Source organism: Zootoca vivipara, chromosome 3 (assembly GCF_965207765.1).
Source record: "Zootoca vivipara chromosome 3, rZooViv2.hap1.1, whole genome shotgun sequence".
Taxonomy (NCBI): domain Eukaryota; kingdom Metazoa; phylum Chordata; class Lepidosauria; order Squamata; family Lacertidae; genus Zootoca; species Zootoca vivipara.
This window is the reverse complement of record NC_142586.1, coordinates 9146566-9163386: the sequence shown is the minus strand read 5'-3', so window position 1 is coordinate 9163386 and position 16821 is coordinate 9146566. Positions and strand designations below refer to the sequence as shown.

At 38.1% G+C, this 16821-nt stretch overlaps 2 protein-coding genes across 6 annotated transcripts in view; one reads left to right on the top strand and one right to left on the bottom strand.

Moving 5' to 3' along the window:
- CTNNA1 (catenin alpha 1) overlaps window positions 1–16821 on the top strand; it is a 68721-nt gene that overhangs the window by 26230 nt on the left and 25670 nt on the right. For all 5 annotated transcript variants that reach the window (XM_035110170.3, XM_035110169.3, XM_088665548.1 and 2 more), the window contains exons 8-9: window positions 10207–10287; window positions 11257–11409. In XM_035110170.3, the coding sequence (XP_034966061.1) occupies window positions 10207–10287; window positions 11257–11409 (234 nt within the window). The remainder of the gene's footprint in view (window positions 1–10206; window positions 10288–11256; window positions 11410–16821) is intronic.
- Window positions 2713–7223, bottom strand: LRRTM2 (leucine rich repeat transmembrane neuronal 2). Its single transcript, XM_088665549.1, has one exon. It carries the CDS (start codon window positions 7102–7104, stop codon window positions 5590–5592), a length of 1515 nt encoding a protein of 504 aa, XP_088521675.1. The 5' UTR covers window positions 7105–7223; the 3' UTR covers window positions 2713–5589.

Below are 16821 nucleotides of genomic sequence, written 5' to 3'. Positions count from 1 at the left end.
GAGCCAGTGCAGTCAAGCTGGCTGAACTTCAGCAATCACAGCCAGTCTAGGTCACGTTTGTTGAACAGCTAGGAAACAACCAGTTTATACACAAATCAGAATAATACACACAGTTCTTTTCCAAATATTAGGGTTGGGTTTTTTTACTACTTTGTGTGGCACTGTGTTGTTCATTAGTCAATTTAGAGTGCCATCCTAAACTCATTTGGAAACCTGGGCAAACTGAAATCTGTGTCTTGAAAATAAAAGGATTAAAATCAAGCAGATCCCAGGCTATTTCATGCTTGTTGGGTTCTTCAGGACTTTAATATCAAAATATTAACCCAAAGTGTTTCCCATTTTTTAATCTCTCCACCCGCCTTCCTGATTCAGTAATTGCTGCTTTTTACTGCTTCTTCCATGTAGTATTTTCTTCCATTGTTTGTTTTTCAGCTGTTGGTTACATTATTTCTGTTTATTACTGTGTTGTGAATTGTTGTGTTTTTATATTGTAAACCACTCTGTGATCCTCAGATGAAGGGCAGTTTAGAAATTTAATAAATTATTATTATTAATAACAATTCACTTGAGGATCCAGAAAGTTCACAGTGGCCAAAGTGGTGTCTCCATAAGTTGTCAGACTACAATTCCCATTAATCCTGACAGCAGGGACTGGTCTATACTAATGTAGCTAACAGTGGCATTTCAATGGTGTGTAATGGAAGGTACCATACTCAGAGCCTTTCTAGACAGCCTATATTGCAGGAGCAGGTAATTTATAGCTGGTCCTGAAGACTGCTGTTGTTACATTTTGTCACCAAATAGATTGCATTACCAGTATTTTCCATCTTGAAATGGCACCAATAAAGAGGCAACTTCTATTTTTACAGTATACACAATTTTAATGTTTTTGTACACTGCAATTACTGCATTATGAACCTTTATCCTCCACCAGAAAACGCATCTTGGAACATTATTGGCACAGGTCATTTGGAATGTCTGTTAATATTTTATTTCAGAATTAAATGAAAAGTTCCAGGAAAAAAATTAGTAATGAGAGAAATGATGGATTAGAAGGACTGGGGAGACTTCTGAAGTTTGCATCATGGATGTAGCTACCCTTTTGTTCCCTTAGGTTACATGACCTGCATTTATGTTGGGTAATGGTGTAATCTAAACCTTTATACCCCTGTAGAGTGAGTGAGTGTTTGTGTGTATCACACACAAAGCAAGTAACTACTTGAATATTAAAAGTGATTCCAAAGTACTGTATTTAATGTTGCTATCAGTTGAAGGAAGATAATGCTTGTGAAGCAAACTCCATGTATCTGATCTTGGAGTGCAGATGATTGTGGCACCAAACATGATATAACCTCACCACCTTGTTCTTCCCACATGCAGCAACAAATTGTAATTCTGAAACTTGCTTGCAAGGACCTTAATGGACCATAAAGGCAGTAATACATATACTGAGAGATTTGTTGGGCAGTGAGTTCCACAAATACGATGTGGTTCTGCTTGTTTTGACCCCTCCCCTTCTAAGGCTCTGTAAGTGTAGCTGTAGAAGACATGAAGGAAAGCATTCTGATATTAGCAAATAAGAGAAAACTTCAAGCATGTGTGGAAACCGTCGCTAATGAAAACACGTAGTGTATGAAGGTTGGGGGAGAACTACAGCTGCATGACACAGTACATTATGCTAGTCTTGAGGTTGATTCACATGTGCATATCTCCATGATACATGTTTACAATGCAGTTTCTATCCATTTTCACTGTAAACAGTGTTCTGCTTTGATGATGGTATTCTTATGTTTTAGATTTCTTACTGCCAAAAAAACCTGTTTTTTCTGGGAAGAATTCTTTTAGACACCAATTAATGTTATACCTTATACAGCTTTGGTATATATATATACATGTGGTTATAAATCACTACTTTTTTCATTCTTTTGAATGAACTTTTGAGGGAGGCAGAAATAAAGGGAAGTAGCCAAAGGGAGAGACAGGATATTAATCTCATACTAGTAAATTAAAGCTGCCTGACCTTTATAAGCTAAGAGCAAACATAAATATCACTCCTCCTGAATAAATTTAGTAATTTATTTAATGATACACCTGGCACCTTCAATGCATAGGTTTAGGCGCCAGGCGAAAACTTTTCTCTATAACCAGGCCTTTGTCTGATTAACATTCTATGTTCTTTTACACATGTTTGTGGGAGGAAGATTATTGGTTTGTTTTTGTTCTTGTTATGTATTTTGTGTTCTAATTTTTTATTTTTATGTTGTGAATTGCCCTGTAATGAAGGGCAGTACTGTATATAAATTTAATAAATAATGATGCATGAAACTCTCTCCCTTCACTTATTTGATATTTGATGTATATTGGCCAAATTGTAGAAACCTGTCAACTGGAATTTTTTTGTGTTTGAATTCAGTCTTTTGGCATTTCATACATGTACATCCTTCATAGATGCTATTGTCAGTGTGATTATGCAGGTTTGAAATGATCTTCATACTGTATGTTCTGTTGGTTAAAATAATACTCCTGACATCTTTCCTTATACAAGACTGAATGTGAGTGTAGTAGCAGTCAGTTTGCCACTCAATAAAATACCCTCTTTCCTAGATAGACAAAGCAAAATAGTTAGAAATATAGCGAACATAACTAGTGGGCGGGCTTGCTGTGTACAGCTCAGTGTTGTTTGAAAGACTGGTCTATTTTTGTGGATGCCAGTGAATCATCACGCAAGCCATATGATTCCTCTTACTGGGTTTAATACTGGCCTGTGCTTTGAGTGATTGCAAGTTCAAACTTAGTAGCCCACATAGTTTTTTGTTAAAGCAGCCAAAGGTCACTATAAAGACAAGTATTCATTGTGGTAATGGAAGTATCTGCAAGACATGTCATAACTTTGTAATCCAAACCTGCTTGAGTATGGAAATAACATTGGACTGTCCTTGCTTAGGTGTCTACAAATACCAGCCCAAAGGGAAGGGATAGATAGGTGGGTTAACATGGCAGGGAGGAATAGAGAATTTCCTTGAAGGGAAAAGTAAACGCAGATCAGACTATTATCAGCAGTTCCACATACTCACTTGCTGCAGAATCCCCCTGTTCCACATGTTAAACACGAATATCCGTTTCCTACCACACATTTGGAGGAGATAATGGCAGCAGTAGGATTCTACTGGCATCTCTTACAAAAGCCCAGCATAAGCCATAGAAAGTACCCAGGAGGGCAGGGGTTGTTGGGAACTAGAAATGTTGGCTAAATAAGTCCAGCCAGTTTCACAGCTCCTACATATTTTTTAAGTAATTAACTGGGATAACGTTGGGCTATTTTCAATTGGAAATATGCTATAGGAAGCAAAAAGGGCTTGTAGTGGTAATGATCTTGGGCATGTAAATGGTTCTGTGGAAAAACTGCTGGAATTTATATTTCCCACTTTATACTAAATTCTATAGAGTTAGTGCATTGCTACTCAGCATAGTGAGGAACTGCAGACATTTTTGAAAGAAAAGCCTGTTTGCTACCTGTTAAGAAAGGGACTGACTTCTGCTGTTAAGCCTTTATCTTTCATTGCCTTTGTCCACCTTCCTAACACACTTGTAGAGTTATGCACAGCTGATTCTTGGCAAGACATGAAATTATCTGTGTCTCCATATGGAGTGGGAGCTGGGAGAAGAGGCTGGCAGTTTGCGAGAGTTTGGTATATAGAACACTAATCTCAATGAAGCTGAATAGATTCTTGGTGGCTGCAGTGTTTAAATGCAGAGAGAAATTCCCTTTGCCCAGATGCATAGAATACACTGTATATGGCTAAAATAATGGCTTACTACATGAGATATTTGCAGATATCCTTCCATCTGTCCATCCATTTTCACTCTAGTAGTAAACAGTCAGTGGCTTAATAGAACTAGAAAAATAGGAGCCCTCCTATTAACTTAAAATAGAGTCCAATATGAAAAGCTTAAGCTCATGGGTTGTGGACTTTGACTCAGTGGCTTTAAAGTCTTGCATCTCCAAACTACTCACTTTTTTTTTGTTAAAGCATTGAAATATATTTATCCAAGTACTTCACTAAGAGATATTACGCATATAAAAATGGATTTTTGAGCCAATGGTTAGGTTGAAAACTTTGCAGCATAGTACAACACACAATTAATACTATATACTGATTTAAGAACTCCAAGCACCAATGTTTCTTTTCCCTCTGCATGTACTTGTAAATACTGTTGCAGCTGAACGTGGCATGATATGTTAGATCTACATATGTACATTTCCTTCTAACTTTATAGCTTTGGTTATGTGTTCATGATTTTTGAACAGTTGTATTAAATTCTCCTCTCCAATGAACTTCTGTCCACATTAGATGCACAGTAATATTCAATTCCATAACCCAATCTGGAAACTGTATTGTTATCCAGAAATCAGTTTTGTTCAGAGTAGTTTTGTACTGCCTAAAATATTTCTAAACATTCTGCTCAGCAAAATAGTGTTCCTAAAATTGCTTTTTTAGTAAACCATCTCTGATATCCTACATTAAAATGTTCTTACGTCTCCCAACATATTTGTCTCACTTCTGAATAAACCAGACCAGGATTTGAGCATAAATCTTACTTGATTGGGATGTTGCAATGGTAGATGAAAGCTGTACTGCAAGGACTAATTTGTCCTCCAGAGAAACCAGTAGTTGGTGCATAAAATAGTTTTCTGGTCTAGACAAACAGCTGGAGATGAAAGGAATAATTTTCTGTGTTTGCTTTAAAAAAACAACCATCTCAGTTTTCATTTGTGTAAAGTATATATTGATTCTTAGTCTGAAATGTGTCCCATTAGACAGATTTAATAAAAGTTGAAGTGTATCTAATACTTTGAAGACCAAACTGCATGCTACTGATTGCCTGTAGAAGGTTGATATTTCAAAGCAATGGGGATGTAATCCTGGTTTATTCAGAACTGTCAACAGCTATATTCTGAATCTGGAACACATTTAGATAAGCTGAACTCTCAATATGGAGTTAAGAAAATAATAATCTTTTTCCATGCTTCAGTACACTGGAAAATCCCCATTTGCACCTTTCCACTGTAGATCATAAGTCCCAAGAACCAGTTTTTTTTAATGAAGAAAATTCCATTAAATCTCTACTTCAAAAGAAAACCAAGCCAGCTGAAATGTTGGGGATCATAGCTACAATGCTTTAGTTGGTAAAATGTCCTCCCTTTACTGGGTCCTGTAAATATATGCCTAACATCTTTTCATCCAGACCATTCTTCTAAATCAAATCTGGAGGCTTGAGAGTAAAAATTTACACGTATAATTACATTAACATGAAGCAGTTTACATATTTTGGGTTGAGCATATTTAGACTTCCAAACATTAGGAGTGCAAATTTAATGCAAACATTGCTGCTTTAACACAGAAAATACTATGGGTTTAAAAAAGCCACCCTTAAATACTGCATCACTCAAAACAAGTAGCCTAGAAAAATCCAAGCTTTCTCAACATTTGTAAAAAAAAAAATCAAAAATATGTGTAGGATCCCTGCAATTTAAAATAAGTTTATCTGATTTTGTGTTTCTTTTTGTTTTTTGATTACCTGTATATATTATACTTCACATTCTTTATAGGGTAGTTGCTGACACTTGCACTGTCCGTAACCATTAATGATGATGAAAGGTCCTTCATGGCTGGCTTCATATTCATTATATGGTCCTTGGTCTGACATGTTTGACATATGTAGCCGTGTTTGAGATCGTAGTTGCCTGTGGCTTTGAATCATTGAGCACTGCCTAATTTTTCTTAATGTGGGAGGGCAGCACTTCCTGGAGATGAACACTACAAAAATGATAAAAAAGAAAGAAAATAATAAAGCCATTGTTCCTGTAATTACCTGCTGGCTGAAGACGGCATTGTTCGGCTCAGGCAACTGCTCTTCTGTAGTAATGGGTATGCCTGTCGTAGTTGAAATTTCTTTGTCTCCCACATGGAAATTTGAGGAGCTTATCCTTTTTGTATATTCAGTCGTTGGAGCTCTGTAACTTGTAGCAATGGATGTAACAACAGTTGATAAATTCCAACAAAGCTGAAAACCATAAACTGCATCTAGAATATCCTCTCCCTGGGTGTGGTTTGGGCTATGACAAAGTATCGAATGCTCCCACCGACCTTGGAAGCCACTCAGCCATGTGGCTAGTGCACATATTTTGGGGCTGCATTCCCAGGGATTGCTGGAGAGGCCCACTGTAGTAAGGGTTGCAAGTGAATATAAAACCTTGGACTCCAGAGTGGTTAGCTTGTTGTTATCCAGTAAGAGTACTTTAAGATTAGGCATTGTTTCAAAAACTGTCATATCAATGGCTTTGATCTCATTTCCAGACAAATCTAGCTTTTCTAAAGTGCCCCAGGTCCATTCCATCCCGCATGTCAAGTTGCTAATTTTATTCCCCTGCAAGAAGAGCATGTGCAGATTGCTTAGCCGTAGGAAATGAGCAAAGTTAATCTTTGTCAGCTGGTTGTGCTCTAGGTGAAGTTCCCTCAGTTTGATTAATCCTGCAAATCCATTGCGTGCCAAACTTCGCAAGCGATTTGTGCTCAAATCCAAAAAATCCAAACTACGGCAGTCTGAAAATAGACGGACTGGGATAGTCCTCAGGGAATTGGAACGTAAACTCAAGGTTTGCAGTTTGCGAAGGCCATAGAACAACTCAGGATGCAAAGCAGACAATTGATTGAAAGAGAGGTCCAAATGTTGCAGGTTAAGCAGTTGGCTAAAAGTTGTGTTTGGCAAATAAGAGATTTTATTTGAACTTAAAACTAATTCCTTGAGTTTATACAGTCCTTGAAAACCATCTTCTCTTATTGTATCAATTTGATTATGGTCTAAATGAAGCCAAGTAAGTTGACTGAAGCTTGCAAACTGATCCCCTTCAAGTTCCATAATAACATTGTGCCTCAAAGACAAACCTAGACAGCCCTTGTCAGTGGTGTTTGGCACTGAGTGAAACCCCTGAGAGTCACAGTAAAAGAGCAGCTTCTCGCAACGGCATTTTGGCGGACAAGCCGTGCCCAAGGCAGGCAGCATTTTAAAAACAATACTCATTGCATATACTGCTGCCAGCATAGGAGCCCCTAATGGCCACTTGAAATGTAAGCCTGCAGAATATAATTCAGGGAAACAACAAAATAGGATATTTTTATCAGATGTATGCTTCCAACAAGACGGATAAAGAATGCTACAGATAAATCACATGCATTAAAATGTTTCAGGTCTTAGAATATAAAACAAATCCTAGTGAGCATCTCTGAATTATTGACATTACTGATAAGGCAACTGAAAACTGCCTTTTAAATCTATTGTTGTCTAAATGTGCATTTCTGAAGCAAGGTTGACTGCACATAGTACAACAAACAAAAATATATAAACTTACCCATTCTTTTGAGTGCGTTGGCGGTTGCATTCAGTCGCAGTTTTAGACTCAACACAGTGAGTCTGTAAAAGGCTCTAACACTGACAACCTTTGAATAATTTACTTTCTTCTGCTGTCCTCATCCGAGGAAAAAAATGACTTGACATCCTCTTTTCTCATATTCCTTTTGAATTCATTTCCTTGATTTCCAGCGGTAGGTCTGTTAATTCCTTAAACAGTGCTGAATTGGAGTTCTTGGTACTGCTGCTTAATTGAAAATGCTTTCAACTGCTATGGCTTTTTTGTCTTAACTTGTTGATGGCAGAAGGGTGGCTTATTGCTGAGAGAAGCTTCTGTAGTCGCTTGAATGCATTTGCTGAAAAGCTTTCAGGGATACGGTACAGGAATGCATTTGCTTATGTGCTGCGACCACACAACTGTATATAGGCTGACGTCATCCTGTGACGTTCCTTTTTGTTTGGGTTTTCCAGAAGCTTTGCAGTTTAAGACACAGTGGTGCATACTGTGAATTGTGAGATTAGACTACCACTAAGAGGAAAAACTAATTGTAGGAATTTTTCATCCAGCATCCAAGTAATTGGAATGACTTTACATGAATCTCTCTTGCAAGTTACATGTTTATAACAATAGCCCTGAGCTATACATCTGAATTTGTGAAGTAAAGTTATAGTACAGATTTTTGTGACATGGTGGTCCTGCTGGCATTCTTATGCCTACATGTGTGAGAGCAGGGTGCTAAATTAAAAAAAAAAAAATCTGCCAAGGGAGAGTTGCAAGGGGTTAGCATGTCAGAAATTATTTGTATTGCTATATAATTAAAGATCTAGTTTAAAAGGAAGAATTTTTATTTTTTTATTTGCTAGAAATGGAGAAAGAGTGTTTTGGTAAAGACCACATAGGGGAGTCAAATCAAATGCAATAGCTTTAATAAATCGTTTTCTACTTTAAATGTGTTTTTTAAAAAAATAAAATAAGATAATGTCATTCAAAGCTCTAATGGTTCTACTTCTGGATAGTTCAGATATTATTTGAGAACAAGCAAACTTGAGTCCTATTCCAATGAAACAAATGTGATAATGAGAACTTGAAGAACAAAAGCAAACCTGGGTGGACAAAGAGTTCACAGGGAAACTTGAAATAGATCTTGAGGACGTTTGCAGGCATCCTGATCAATTTTCAGCCTTTTCTGGAAAAAAGTAAACTTTACTTTCCCCCCTACCTAGCCAAAGCAAATGTTAATTGCATGAGTCTGGGTTTGTTTGGCAAAAACTACCATAAATATTTAGTTTTGCCGTGTGGGTGATGTAGTACAGGTAAAAAAAACTACCTGTAATTCTAATAAGCAAGAAGCTTGTGGCTTTTATTTTTATTTTTAAAATAGAATTGTTAATTGGAGGAATTTTGTTCAAGTTGTGTAGCAAATTTTATCAGTTCAAATACTGGAATAAATAGGCTATGACAGTAAGAATGAATGCTAACTAACAATTCTGTCTTAAGTATTTTGAGACTTGTTCTGTCATTAACTACGGTATATTCTGCAACTTTTAAATCATTATACATATAACAAACTCAGTTGCTTTTCGGTTGTCATGCTCACTAGAGGGCAGCACTGCACTCACAGTGGTAAGCAGACATTTCGAAGCCTGCTTGAAATGCCAGTCTCGCCCAGTAGCTCTGTCGGTTATTTCCCTTTTTGTACCTCTGTGACAGAACTGGAAGGAGGCTGTCCCAGCATAAATTGCACCCCCCCCCCAAAAAAAGAATCCTATTAGGTTCTCACCTCAAGTTGTCTGCTTTGGGTTTTTTAAACCCAATGCTTAAGGACCTCTCCATTCACTCAATCTCTACGGGTATTAAACAGTTTGGTTTTATGTTCCCAGAGGACAAGGGAAACTTCCCACATTAAAACTTCACAAATGTAGCATAGCCAACATGCGTGTGGGGAAAGTTTTAATGAGAAATTCCAGAGTTTTCCCCTAAAACCAGTGACACGCAAGTGTTAAGATATGACGAATTATTATTTGGGGAAAGAGGGAAAAGTCAAGAAAAAAATGGAAGGCAACAACAATCACTCTTGACAAAAATAGACTTCTTGACAAAAATGTAAAGTTTTTGTAAGTCTATATATGTCTGAGTCTCAAAACCTGTGCAGAGTTGTTACTATTATTTATTAACTTTATATACAACATCTTGGAGAAAGGCAGTTCTAAGAGAGAGTATCTTTGGTCACCTAACTAGATGGTTTCATGAGCCAAAATATTGAAGGGATGCTTCCCCTATTTATAGAAATTTGAAACCACTTATAAACCTGTGACTCTCTGGATGTGACTGAACTCCAAATCCCATCAACCCCAACTACCATGGCAATGATCAGGGATTATGAGTCCAGCAGCAACTGGAAGGCCACAACCCACCCCCTACTGTGATTTAAACTATTCTATCATAGAACTAAGTTTTTGCCAGGTTCAACTATGTATAAGTGCTTTATGTGTTCAGCAGTGCCATTGTGTGAGAGCAGAAGTCTGCTCGTGCAGTGTTTGATTCAACCCTATGTCTATATCAACCATTGTAAGTATTCAGTCCCATAAAGGGGCTCCTTACTTGTGCATGTGACCTGAGCGTACAAAGTATGGCGTTCTGTTTGGACTTCAGTGTTGTTAGCTCATCATCTATGAGGCATTGCCTTTGACACTGAAGTCAACAGAGAAACCTGGGTGTTCAAATCCTTTGGAAAAGAGCCATTGCAATGGGTACAATACATTAATAAAGCTTGTTTGTTTTATCTAATTTTCTAGGCCGGACGCAAAGAAAGAAGTGATGCTTTAAATTCTGCAATAGACAAAATGACAAAAAAGACAAGGGATTTGCGTAGACAGGTACAGTATTAAATATGTATAAAGTGTTCATGCAAACAGTTACACTACATAACATTCCATTTATCATGTTAGCTTGATTCTAGCAGTCTTTAATGTTCTGTTCATTGTAGTAGAAAACTAAAAGATTGGATTCAATTAGAAGTTGAGTGAGCTGGCCTTGGAAGAAGGGAGTCGCAGTGTCTTCACAGAAGCCTCTTAGGTGCAGCTTTGCTGGAGGCGGGGCCATGATGAGCTCTTCCTCCTCTTCTCTTCAGCAGCAAAGGCCAACCTAATCGAGCCACTGCTTACAATGATTGTCTTCCTAGAATGAACTCTCTCCTTATGAAGAGAGAGCATCAGAGTGAGCCATTAGCAATGCCTTTTTGTTGCTGCCTTTTTCCTTGGCTGCAGGGAAAGTCGAAACTGCTTTTGTGTCAATCTAATCTTGTTAAAACATGAAAAATGACCAGTTTCAATACTCCCTGTCATGAGTCGCCATACTTTGTTATAAAGTCACCAACATCTCACGGGTAGTGGGACAAATCAGATCTGAAAAGGCCAAAGCACTGTAGTCAAACCTTGGATACATGGAATACGTCTCACAGCTTTTAAAACATTATTTTCCCAACAAGTGAAATCTGATAGAACTTCTGCAGTGCCTTGACTTAAAACTTGATAGGACTGCTGAGAACCAGGTTTCGTGGGCCAGATCCAGCCTCTGAGCAATACAGTGGCCTTACCTCATACTATCTAATTGTTTAAGCAAGTACTGTGTTTCCCCATTAAGATTATTATTTTGAGGCTAAAATGATTATGTGACATGAAACATTTACTGGGGAAGTTAGCTTCAGAATAGCCTCCATACAGCAATGCCAATTGCATTAAAGTGAAGGATTATGTGTGTTTAATAATAGGGTTGCTGGCAAAGTGAACTTTTTATTAATGCAGTTTACACTGAAGGGCCAACATTGTTTTGTTCTCTGTTCTTAGCTCCGCAAGGCTGTAATGGACCATGTTTCAGATTCCTTTCTGGAGACAAACGTACCACTTCTAGTTCTGATTGAAGCCGCCAAGAATGGGAATGAGAAAGAGGTTAAGGAATACGCACAGGTTTTCCGTGAACATGCCAACAAGCTGATAGAGGTAGAGTGATAATTTAAAATTTGAAAAAACTTATATCAGGTTAATTATGTGTTACGTGAAGTATTTATCTTCCATCTACAACCAGCCAGCTTCATTGGATCACTTCAGGTTCTGGTGTGCTGATAGAGAAACCTTGCTCTTTTAACACCAAGAGCTTTCTGTCCTTGCTTCTCTTTTATAAAAACAACCAAACAAATGAAGTATATATCTGGAAATTTCCCTAGCTAGCCTTATAGCTACAATACTTGATTTCTAAAAATTCTCCTTTTACTTACAGTTGAGTTTTGGGCAGCGTGTTAAATACAGCTTTTCCTGGTTGGTAATATTATGTGCGTTACAGAGTTTTGTGGGGTTTTTAAACAAAGTTGTGGAGAGAAGTTTGCAAGTGTGACAGCATAAGTGCTTTAGAGAAAAAGAGCCAGTTGGCTAGTGTCAGATAATATAACATTTCAAGCTGGACAAAATATTTACATTTGAAATGGCTGTAGATTTATCTGTTTCATAACTATGGAAAAAAGTATTTTTATTATTGAGGACATAAAAGCCAGAATTTCACAGATCGCATTCCTGCATTTTGTTAACGTTAATGCAAGATTCCAAGTGGCTTTACCAATGCCACATGCCGCTATTAACACAAGTGTAAAAAGGCTTTGCACTAATATGGAATTCAATGTTATAGAGAAGCTATAATTTTGAAGGCAGGCATTTGTCACACTTGAAAGCCTGTTTAATGCATACATATTTATAATTCTTTGTAGTATCAAGTGATAACAAATCACCACAGACAAAAGACACCACACCAGCCAACACCAGTTGTTACAGTGCTTTTCAGTGGAGGTAGTCAGTATATGTGGTTGAGATGTCAACAGGGAGTGAAAAATTTCATCATACAGAAAGTATCAACAGATCAGCACACAACTTAATGTAACTGCTGAGGAGGAATTTTAGGGAACTGCTAACTTAAAATTAAATGCAAAATCTGTTCAGCAAAACATAAGATTCTCAGTTAATTAAAAATTCATGTAGGCCTTGTGTGAGAATACATCTCTGTGTTATCTGTTAACCATGTTTATCTACCTTGGCCCAAGTGCCTCAGGGCTTTTATAGAAGAAAATGAGAGGCACAGGCCTTGAAAAACAATGTAACTAAGCTAAAAAAAATGTAAAAAAAATATTTTGCAAATACAGAGAGGAAAGCCATGAGATCAGTCAAGAACAGCATATTACCAGATGTCACTATATAGTGATTAACGTTCAGTATAGTTATGTATAATAAGTGATATATACAAGATTTCTACAAATATATTTTTAATAAACCCTTTTGCAACCTAACTTAATCCGTTGCGTTTTCAGCCAGGGCCACCCTCCACACCCAGTCATTTCATGCAATAAAAGACAAGTTTAAGGCAAGCTTCCAGTTTTTGGAACTCCTTCCATACTAATCTGTGCCTTGAAGACTGTCCAGAACATCAAGGCCAGACAAATGTGAATGGTTTACTGCATAATATCACAGCTTGGAATGCCAGCAACCAGAGGAGCGAAACAGGAAGCAGACGACTACATATGAAGGAGGGTCATTTTTTCCTTTATGCCCCCTCTAGCATAAGGGCCTCAGACTTTTTTTGATATAACAAAGTTGAACTCAGGTTGGATGCCATCTAAATTTAGCCGAGTTACCCTTCTCTAATTAGGGCTGAGGTAGACTTGATTGATATGGCAATTCCATTGCCATTCACTGATTTGTCATGCTGATGTCAGTTTCCCAAGCACATTTCAGGCTCATAGTAGAAATCCGCTTCAGATAAATGTTACATATTACTGAGGGGGGCAGCTTTGAAAAGACAAGTTCATCCAACAGCTAATGTTTTATATAGTCTTGAAACTAACTCAATAGATTGATCTTAAGTTATCTGCTGTTATGTGATTCAGTATTTTATAAACCACTATGTCTTGTAAACTGCAATATGATGGCTTGTGGGTAATGGTGAGCCCTTCAATACTCTAAAATATATTTGTTTTTTATGATCAGTAGAGAGAAACATGGTTTAAACACAAATCAGGAAGTGCTGAAGGCTGGGACTTCAATCTAAAAGTGTGTTGAATGGGGTAGCTAACACAGAATCATAGAATCATCAAATTGTAGAGTTGAAAGGGACCCTGAGGATAATCTAATCCAACCTGCAGTCTTGTCACTATAAGCACCACTGAGCTATCCAGCTCCATCCATGTTGCCATCCAGATACTTTGGACTACAATTTCTATCATCCCTGAATATTCACCATGCTGGCTGGGGCTAATGGGAGTTGTAGTTGAGTAATATCTGAAGTGCACCATGTTGGCTAATGTGGCCTATATCAACATTTACTTGCTCAAGTAACAGAGCCTTGTGCTTGCTTTCTACAAGTAAACTTACAGAGTTAAGAATGCCTCACTTGAGACATCAACCTAATTTCTTGCTCCAGTGTCATTGTTAATGAATTTCAAAGCAAACTTTAAAGAGCTGATCCACATATAGAATGGACAGCCTTCTAGAAGACTACCCACCGCTTAATGTTCTGTCACCAGCACATTAGCTCAAATCATAGTGCAGTGTTTTAGGGAAGTAGTTGTAAGTACGCATTTGTTACTATTATATCTGGCAGGATTGTCACTTGGGGGTAAATAGAAAGTTGTTCATCCAAATGCTAGCAGCACCAGTAGGCAGCCCGAGGTCATCCATGTATCTTAAGATGTAAAGGGCAGATTCTTGGAGATGGGTTACAGAATTGGCTAAAAGAGTGGTGTGTGTTTTTGATAACTGTTTTAAAATTAATTTCTTCCGCCTGTACTACAGGAAATAGTTCCAAACTCGTAACTACTTGTTCCTTTTGGATTAGCTAAATTATCATTCACAGCATATCTGTCACTCCTAAGCCTGGGGCAAGGGGGTATGGTCATTGATTTGCTGTCAGTGTGTGTGTATATTACCCTGTCACATAGAATAGTGTACGGGGCAGGTGCCTAGCAAAAGAAGCAATATTAAATTGTGTGCATTTGGCAGCTTTTGTCCCACACTGCAAATGTGCAGTATTGGCTATTCCATACATGGAGAATATATAGCAGGGATGGTCAGCTTTAGGTTGGGAGGCTAGGCTTTCCACAGTCAAGTTCTGAAGGGACTACAGAACAGAAACATACACTGATGACATTCCCTATTTTTAGCAGCCTGGTCAGTGGGGTGATTGAACACCACGATCTCCTGAGCTGAATAACCTGGGGTTGGAAGGGCCAAGAAAATCATGTAAGAATCAGACCTAACTGTCCTGGCTGCCCATTATATTGGGAAATGGGAAAGCAGCCATGATGTGGGAGCTTTTTAGGATTTTCTTCAGTTTCCCAATAGGAGGCTGTGTTCCTCAGCCTAGTGAGGAACAGTGCTTTTGCCATCTCTCCCTGGGCTTGGTTGCATGAAATGTCCTGGACAACTGGGCAAGCAGCAGTTGCATGAAGACATTTGGTGGGACTGTCCCTAACTACATGGCAGTTTGTTTGCAGATCCTTCGACATTCATGGAATTCCATGACATTAGAATGTTTTGGTTATAATCATGTGAAAACCTTAACCTTTGGCAAGGATTTTGAGGTCAGCTCAGTAAGAACAGAATGATTTGATAGATAAGAAGGAGAAAATAATTCTTTAGTTTTTCAAAGGCCAGTACAGGAAAAGAACATTGTGTCAGTATTGGTTGTCGCACATATTTTCCTGTGCAACCATAAAAGTGAGAAGTTTTGTAGTATGGATTATACTCTCCACTACCCAGGCATTGAGTAGGAAATCTGGAATCCTGCTAATATGAGTTTCTAGCCCATATGATAGCCACACCATCTTCCTTGCTGACTTCTGACTCCAAAAAGGAGACAAATCCAGATCCTCTAGGAATATACAAAGTGAAGTGAAAAGACATTTGATCTTACAGAGGATCACGACAACCCTATTTAGAAAACATTTATACCAGTCATCTAGGAATGATGATGAAAAGGGGTGATTTCCCTTGCATGCCTAGCAATTTATCTCATTACTAGGATTCTCAAATGTGGATTTAAAAACTAATGTTTAATGCAAGCTAGCATTATGCTGGGGCACGCAGTTCAAAGCTTTCACTCTGTTCCTGCTGCTGTGCCACCAGGAAGCAATTCAGTGTCTGACTTGTCACAGTGCCCAAACCTGAATTTCAGGTTCGTTTCTCTCCAAACAGCCACAAGTGGTAACCAAGGTTTATTCTTGTCTTACTGCTTGTGGGTTTTGGGGGGGAGAAGTGTCAGCCCAGGTTCGGATGTTGCGACAAACCAGATTTTGGTTTCTTTCCCAGCAGCACAGTCAGGAACAAGCAAAGAACATCAAGGAACTACGTACAACAGCATACTGCACACCAACATTAAACCATAGGGGTGTTTTTTTTACTGTGTTTTAATGTGATGTTGTTGTTTAGTCGTTTAGTCGTGTCCGACTCTTCATGACCCCATGGACCATAGCACGCCAGGCACTCCTGTCTTGCACTGCCTCCCGCAGTTTGGTCAAACTCATGTTCGTAGCTTCGAGAACACTGTCCAACCATCTCGTCCTCTGTCGTCCCCTTCTCCTAGTGCCCTCAATCTTTCCCAACATCAGGGTCTTTTCCAAGGATTCTTCTCTTCTCATGAGGTGGCCAAAGTATTGGAGCCTCAGCTTCACAATCTGTCCTTCCAGTGAGCACTCAGGGCTGATTTCCTTCAGAATGGATAGGTTTGATCTTCTTGCAGTGTACAAACCTATTAAGCTTTTAAGATTAGAACATGAGGTTTGAATTTGATAAAACTGTCAAAAGAGTAACAAAGCCTTTATCTTCAAAGGTATTACCAAATGTTTGTGTTCTTTTTAAGGCAGTAATTCCAGACTTGTCTTTCCAATGTACAGCTGATTTTTGCCTTTTCTAGAATAGCCAACCCTGTTATTCAAACCATCTAGGTCATCTCCTGGACGGGTGACTGCCTTGAGTTCTAGGTCAGGAGGGTATTAATGTAAGAAAAAGAATTTGGAAGGTCAACAAAACATTCACTCAGTTAGAAAGAAGAAAATCTACATTTCTTGCTATTTTCTCTATGCCCAAAAAAGTCTCCAAATAGCAAGGAGAAGGATGAACAAAAACAATCCTTCCATGCTTGTGTTCCACAGATTTGCTCTTAATAAAGTTAGCATGTGTGTGTTTTAATGTAACAAAAAAGCTTGTTTATTTTTAGTTCTGTAGACTCATCTCTCCTAGCAGTTAATAATAGGGTTGGTGACAGAGATTCACAGTAGATAATACACTTGTCTTTATAATAAACTTGAAAATAATGCTAACATAGAGCTTTGATTTTTTTTAAAAATGTAAAATTCTTTATGAACAACTTTGTTA